Source organism: Lathyrus oleraceus, chromosome 7, assembly GCF_024323335.1.
Source record: "Lathyrus oleraceus cultivar Zhongwan6 chromosome 7, CAAS_Psat_ZW6_1.0, whole genome shotgun sequence".
Lineage (NCBI taxonomy): Eukaryota > Viridiplantae > Streptophyta > Magnoliopsida > Fabales > Fabaceae > Lathyrus > Lathyrus oleraceus.
The window spans coordinates 468,805,966-468,813,926 of NC_066585.1; the positions used below are offsets into that span (position 1 = coordinate 468,805,966).

The 7,961-nt window shown below is 33.4% G+C and overlaps 2 protein-coding genes across 2 annotated transcripts; both read right to left on the reverse strand.

Moving 5' to 3' along the window:
* Positions 1-511: 511 nt before the first annotated feature.
* Positions 512-3,699, reverse strand: LOC127106649 (AP2-like ethylene-responsive transcription factor PLT2). Its single transcript, XM_051043947.1, has 9 exons — positions 3,264-3,699; positions 2,778-3,165; positions 2,621-2,703; positions 2,463-2,471; positions 2,283-2,371; positions 2,126-2,199; positions 1,827-1,877; positions 1,642-1,718; positions 512-1,516 (listed from the first exon to the last, which is right to left on the reverse strand). Exons 1-9 carry the CDS (start codon positions 3,400-3,402, stop codon positions 741-743), a joined length of 1,686 nt encoding a protein of 561 aa, XP_050899904.1. The 5' UTR covers positions 3,403-3,699; the 3' UTR covers positions 512-740.
* A 631-nt stretch (positions 3,700-4,330) lies between these two features.
* On the reverse strand, positions 4,331-7,149 carry LOC127106650 (AP2-like ethylene-responsive transcription factor PLT2). Its single transcript, XM_051043949.1, has 9 exons — positions 6,974-7,149; positions 6,492-6,879; positions 6,317-6,399; positions 6,156-6,164; positions 5,974-6,062; positions 5,818-5,891; positions 5,606-5,656; positions 5,431-5,507; positions 4,331-5,303 (listed from the first exon to the last, which is right to left on the reverse strand). Exons 1-9 carry the CDS (start codon positions 7,110-7,112, stop codon positions 4,528-4,530), a joined length of 1,686 nt encoding a protein of 561 aa, XP_050899906.1. The 5' UTR covers positions 7,113-7,149; the 3' UTR covers positions 4,331-4,527.
* Between the last annotated feature and the right edge of the window lie 812 nt (positions 7,150-7,961).

Consider the following 7,961-nt stretch of genomic DNA (forward strand, 5'->3'; position numbering starts at 1 on the left):
AATGAAAAGAAAATGGTATTGTTAAATATCACCCAAACTTCCATAGAAGAGAGGACAGACTATATCAATTACATGCTTGAACGCATTTGATATTCATCCTATTGTAATATCTTTCAAACTTCAATATGAGAGACTATATATATATATATATATATATATATATATATATATATATATATATATATATATATATATATATATATATATATATATATATATATATATATTATAATAATGAGGGCGAAATAGACTCACTTAAAAAAAATATAGTCGTGAAAATGACGAGATAGTTGATCATTTCAACTCATGCATAAGATTATCTAAATAAACTAATTGAGTTAAGATGCACTCACCAAATATTATTACACTTAAAAGTGATTGATTGAACAAAATTCACTCCGCTAAATGTCAAAAATAAAAAAAATCACAAAATATGATCATAAGAATAATCGTCAAATCAGATCAATTTTCAAGGCTCATGTTAAAATTATAAAGTTGATCGTATGAAACATCAGTGTTTTTCTAAAAGTAAAATGCACTTCCATGCTGTGGTATATGGTGTTTCAGCCCTTAAACATTTCACACAATTACAAACCTACTCAATCGGTCAATATGCCACTGAAAAAAGAAAAACAACTACTGTCTTTTGTTTTCAATTACAACAACAATTGTGCATAATAATGAAACAACAAAATTGTATGGTCAATTGTTTTCATACTTGATAGCATATTAGCATGTATCTAATTGTCTCTTGTTTCATAGTCATTCCACATAGTAAACAAATCAGCAGTAGCTGAGGCCGGCATGTTCTCACCCGCCGCCGACCAGCCGCCAAAACCACCACCTCCATCATGCATATCATAATCAATCTTAACCGGAACAAATTCCTCCGCAGTTCCAACAGCATTATTACCAATCAACCCTCCACTATTATTATAAATCCCACTAGACCCACCACCAACATTATTTCCCATCACAGAAGATGAAGAAGAAGACCCCATGTTATTCATCTGAAACAAACCAGGATGATTACTCTGAAAATAACCATTGTAGAACGAACCAATATTATTATTCTGAGACGTTTGTTGGTTCTGTTGTTGTTGCAACTCAAGCTGTGTTTGGAAATAACCACCACCTTGGTGTTGAGAGAAATGAGACATGCTTTCATGGCTGTTTTGTAAGGTTAGCAAAGGTTGAGGTTGTTGTTCAAATGGATAATGATAATGGGTGAGAGGGTAAGGTTGAAGCCTCGTGTTACTAGAGCTTGCTGCTCCATATTGGAAAGACGATGATGACATTGATGAGTTGAGTGCAATCATCTCTTCACGTTTTCTAGAAGTTTCTAGAGCTTGTGCTTCTTTTAGTCTTTTCGCAGCACCTCCTCCGATTGGAAGTGTGTTACTTTCGAGAATGGCTTTCACGTCGTAACGAGTCATGTCGAAGTTAGTTACAGCGTTGAGTCCTCTGAATTTTATTGCTGCTATGTCATATGCTTCTGCAGCCTCTTCTTCAGTGCCTGTCATAACAGAAAAATGTATGACTTTTAACACAAATGATAATCATTTGTTGATATCGATATCGAAAGAAAATTTAAAAAATAATGAAGATCATAAGCTAAATCATGAAATATTTTATGCTTACTGAAAGTTCCCAAGTAAAGATCTTTGTTTCCGGCTACTCTGCCAATTCTTGCTTGCCATCTCCCATGTTGGTGATGCCTGAAAAATATTAATATTAATTATAATAAAATTATTTATAGAAAGAAAGGTAAGGAATACACAGAATTAGAAGAAAACATTAAGAAAAAATTGTTGTCACATTTGCACCTTGTAACTCCACGGTACATTGAAGCACCCCTTGAGAAACCACTGCTTTTCCTATAATGTAATTCAGTATGAAAATCAGCTGCGAAATAACTTGTAAATTGAAAAATTAAATACTTCCCTGGCATAATGCAATGAAATAAAATTTTTATCCTCAAATGGGAAGATTTTAAAGATCTCTGCAAGCCAAAATTGAGATCGGATTTTTTGCATCAAGCATTAGTCACATTTATTTGTATTTTACGACAATATCTAGGTTTGCAGCATAACTAAATGTTAAAACTATGCCTGCCATATTTTACCTTCTAATAGAGGCAACAAATTCTTGTCTTGTCATATGCTTCATTTCATCTATTTCCTTCTCATAGTTACTAACCTGCAAAATGACATATAATAAATCATGTTAACTATATGAGATGATGATGAGGTGAGAAAGTAATTAAACAGAAGTCAAATTACTGGAAAGTTAGTAGTGGTGGATGTCCCCCAATACTTCAGTGCAGCTAAATCATAAGACCGGGCAGCTTTCTCTTCTTTATCATATCCACCTACCAATAAATTCAAACAAAAAATCAACTCTAAAAACCTGAGAAATAGAATAGGAGTTGAAGTTGAACATATCTGAAATGAGACACTTACCTAAATACACTGGAAAAATGTTGAGAAGAAAGAAGCAAAAACATGAGGATAAATGTGTTAATAGAAATCCAAAACAAACTTCAAAAAAGTTCATTAAAACATGTTATAAAAAAATACAAAAACAAAACCCTAGGGTTATAGTAATATTTAAACTTTACCTTGACGACCTTTTCTTGATTGTCCTTCCCTTCTACAACTGTTATCCCAAAGATGAGCTTCATACCTTCCGGTCCATCTATGTCTATATATTTAGCACATTAGAACAAAAGTAAATGAAATGGATTACAAGAAATATATATAGTTTACTCATCTTACTTTGTTACACCTCGATATATTGATGTTCTCTGACCAAAGGTTTCTGAGGTTCTTTTAGGAACAGCTACTTCAACTGTGTTTGTACTATTGTTGTCACCACTAGCACTAGTTTCACATGTTGAATCCTTACCACTTCCCATGGATAATGTCAAAGATTGTAAATTACTGTTACTACCCTTTTCTTGATACTCTTTGGTGCAAGTTGTTACCATTTGGTTTTGCATTGGCATGAGATTATTGTTATTCGCGTACAGATATTTATCCGACTCACTTGATTGAATTTCATTCGGTGCAGCAAGATCTGAGTGGTTTTCAGACTTGCAAACACCAAGAAAATCTGCAACCTTTGGTACTTCATTGCTGCTATGTGTGTTCATCAGATTCCAATCTGCTCAAACCAAATACCACCGCACAAACATAGGTTTATATTATTAAAAAGATATGAAACACAAACATTGGTTTAAGCGCGAAAAAAAAAGATTATACCGTGATTTTGAAAAGGGTTTTCCATGTTTTCATTGACTAATCCAAGAGGAAAGTGATGATATTGAGTTGCTTGAAGATCATTTGCAGGTAAAGAAGAATGAGAAGGTGAGGGAGGGAAAGAAAGCCAATTGTTGTTCATTGAAAACTTCTTTTCAAAATATAGAAATGAAAAAGTAATGAAATGAGATGAAGATGTAGTGTAAGAAAATTTGTTTAGGTGAAAATAATGAACATAGAGAGAAACATCATAGGTTTACCAAACTCAGAAATGAAGTGTTAAGGTTGTAATGAGTCAAGAGAGACAAAGGGAAGAAGAAGGTACTATAAGTATTATAGTGCTATGAGTCATTCAAACAATTTTCAACACTAGAGGTTAAACATAAATAAATAAATAAATATTTAGTACTATAAATTTATTTGGGACACGAGTGTGTTATTAAACAATTATACTATTGACTGAAATTCAAATCTTCTTCTGTCCATGGACACACATAGTGAAAATATACAATCCCATGCTACCTTTTTTGTTTGTCTCTCTCTACCACTTGATTTATTTATTGGAACTCTCGACCTCGTTTTAGGAAAAATATGACACTTGAAAGCCCGGCATATTTAATTATATATATACTCTTTGTTTTGGAAATTGTGAAGAGAGAAGAATAATAATAATTTAAATATTGTGTTGGCGAATGGAAGAAGAAGGAGTAGGCACCGGCCATATACAGTCAACAGAAATTAAATCTGGTTGTCACGCCGTTTTAGGTTCTGAGGCTAAATTCATTGTCAGGGGAATGTGACTGACACGTGTCAGTTTCTACTCGTTCTCTTTGTCTTCTGCCTTTTACTTTCAAATATTTTCCACCAAATTTGGACCAATTCCCTTCTTTGCATTCCCCTTTTAAAAAGAAGGTTGGTTTTATAGCAGAAAAAAAATCACAAAATAGGATCATAAAAATAATCGTCAATATCAGCTCAATTTTCAAGGCTCGTGTTAATTATAAAGTTGATCTTAGGAAACATCACTGTTTTTCTGAAAGTAAAAGGCACTTCCATGCTGGGGTATATGGTGTTCCAGCCCGTGAACATTTCACACGATTACAATCCTACTCAATCGGTCAATATGCTACTGAAAAATGAAAAACAACTGCTATCTTTTGTTTTCAACTACAACAACAATACTGCATAATAATGAAACAACAAAAAAGACACAACAAAATTGTATGGTCAATTGTTTTCATTTTCATACTAAATATGTAGGATCTGTCTAATTCTCTCTTGTTTCATAGTCATTCCACATAGTAAACAAATCAGCAGTAGCTGAGGCCGGGATGTTCTCTCCCGCCGCCGACCAGCCGCCAAAACCACCACCTCCGTCATGCATATCATAATCAACCTTCACCGGAACAAATTCCTCCACAGTTCCAACAGCATTATTACCAATCAACCCTCCACTATTATTATAAATCCCACTAGACGCACCACCGACATTATTTCCCATCACAGAAGATGAAGAAGAAGACCCCATGTTATTCATCTGAAACAAACCAGGATGATTACTTTGAAAATAACCGTTGTAGAACGAACCAATATTACTATTCTGAGACGTTTGTTGGTTCTGTTGTTGTTGCAACTCAAGCTGCGTTTGGAAATAACCACCACCTTGGTGTTGAGAGAATTGAGACATGCTTTCGTGGTTGTTTTGTAAGGTTAGCAAAGGTTGGGGTTGTTGTTCAAATGGATAATGATAATGCGTGAGAGGGTAAGGTTGAAGCCTTGTGTTACTAGAGCTTGATGCTCCATATTGGAAAGATGATGATGACATTGATGAGTTGAGTGCAATCATTTCTTCACGTTTTCTAGAAGTTTCTAGAGCTTGTGCTTCTTTTAGTCTTTTTGCAGCACCTCCTCCGATTGGAAGTGTGTTGCTTTCGAGAATGGCTTTCACGTCGTAACGAGTCATGTCGAAGTTAGTTACAGCGTTGAGTCCTCTGAATTTTATTGCTGCTATGTCATATGCTTCTGCAGCCTCTTCTTCAGTGCCTGTCATAACAGAAAAATGTATCATTTTTGCCTCAAATTATTATCATGTGTCGAAACCGATATCGAAAGAAAGTTAAAGGGATAATAAAGATTGTAAGTTAAATTTGGTGAAATATTTTTGGCTTACTGAAAGTTCCCAAGTAAAGATCTTTGTTTCCGGCTACTCTGCCAATTCTTGCTTGCCATCTTCCATGTTGGTGATGCCTAAAAAATATTAATATTAGTTATAATAAAATGATTTATTAAAAAAAAGGAAAAGAATAAGGAAAAGTTAAGGAAAAAAATGTTGTCACATTTTGCACCTTGTAACTCCACGGTACATTGAAGCACCCCTTGAGAAACCACTGCTTTTCCTATAATGTAATGGAATATGAAAATCAGCTGCAAAACTATAACTTCATATCCTACCAATGAAAAATTAAATACTTCTCATTCTATTTGCATTTTAAGACAATATCTAGGTTTGCACTTTGCAGCATAACTAAAACTTAAAACTATGCATGCTATATTTCACCTTCTAATAGAGGCAACAAATTCTTGTCTTGTCATGTGCTTCATTTCATCTATTTCCTTTTCATAGTTACTAACCTGCAAAATGACATATATAAATCATCTTAACTATATGAGATGATGATGAGGTGAGAAAGTAATTAAACAGAAGTCAAATTACTGGAAAGTTAGTAGTGGTGGATGTCCCCCAATACTTCAGTGCAGCTAAATCATAAGACCTAGCAGCTTTCTCTTCTTTATCATATCCACCTACCAATAAATTCAAACAAAAAATCAACTCTAAAAACCTGAGAAATAGAAAAGGAGTTGAAATTGAACATCTATCTGAAATGAGACACTTACCTAAATAGACTGAAGAAAAGTTGAGAAGAAGCAGAAGCAAAACATGAAGAGAAATGTGTTAATAGAATTCCAAAACAAACTCAAAATAGTTCATTAAAACAAGTTATAAAAAAATACAAAATCAAAACCCTAGGGTCATTAAAACATGTTATAAACTTTACCTTGACGACCTTTTCTCGATTGTCCTTCCCTTCTACAACTGTTATCCCAAAGATGAGCTTCATATCTTCCGGTCCATCTATGTCTATATATTTATAGATAGATATATATATTTTAAGCAATAGAGCTAAAATAAATAAAATGGATTATAAGAGATATATAGTTTACTCATCTTACTTTGTTACACCTCGATATATTGAAGTTCTCTGACCAAAGGTTTCTGAAGTTCTTTTAGGAACAGCTACTTCGACGGTGTTTGTACTATTGTTGTCACCACTAGCACTAGTTTCACATGTTGAATCCTTACCACTTCCCATGGATAATGTCAAAGATTGCAGATTACTGTTACTACCCTTTTCTTGATACTCATTGGTGCAAGTTGTTACCATTTGGTTTTGCATTGGCATGAGATTATTGTTATTTGCAAACAGATAGTTATCCGAGTCACTTGATTGAATTTCATTCGGTGCAGCAAGATCTGAGTGGTTTTCAGACTTGCACACACCAAGAAAATCTGCAACCTTTGGTACTTCATTGTTGCTATGTGTGTTCATCAGATTCCAATCTGCTCAATCCAAATACCACCAGACAACATAGGTTTACTATTACTAAGATATGAAACACAAACATAGGCTTAAGCGCGAAAATAAAGATTATACCATGATTGTGAAAAGGGTTTTCCATGTTTTCATTGACTAATCCAAGAGGAAAGTGATGATATTGAGTTGCTTGAAGATCATTTGCAGGTAAAGAAGAATGAGAAGGTGAGAGAGGGAAAGAAAGCCAATTGTTGTTCATTGAAAACTTTTATTCAACTTTAGAAATGAAAAAGTCCCTGCATAAAATGAAAAGAGATGAAGATATAGTGTAAGAAAATTTGTTTAGGTGAAAATAATGAACATAGAGAGAAACATCATAGGTTTACCAAAGTTACAAATGAAGTCTTAAGGTTGTAATTAGTCAAGAGAGACAAAGGGAAGAAGGTACTATAAGTATTTTAGTGTTATGAGTCATTCAAACAATTTTCAACACTAGAGATTAAACATAAATAAATAAATAAATATCTGTGATTAAATATAAATAAATAAATAAATATTTGTGAGATATTTGATCGAACTTAGGATGGTCGTATAGTAGTTTTATTTTCAACAATTCGATAGGACCTTAGCATGCCGTCAAAGTTTGTTCACATGTTGTAGTCGAAGTATGCTAGGATAGTTAGCATGTCGAATTTGACTTGTTTGTTATGCCAAATTGTTTAAGTTAGTTTGTTCTCTAAGTTAACTTGTGTAATGAGTTTGTGTGTAAAAGTCCATTAGTTTAGTATGTTAATTTTCTTATAAATAGCATATTAGTGTCTCATCATTGTAATAATGCAAATCCTAATCAGGGTGAGAAATGTTATTTGCTATTCTATAACACTTATAATCTTGTTTCAAAGAGAAAGTAAAGAATACAATTTTATAACCAATTTCATTGTGTTCTTATTGTTTTCTTCTTTTCTATCCTTGTGGGTTTCTTACAGATCAAGAAACCAATTATACTTTGTAATTCCGACATCGTTTTCACAACAAATTGGTGTGGTGAGCGTGGAAAAGATGTCGTCAATAAAGTATGAGATTGAAAAGTTCATCGGAGTGAACAATT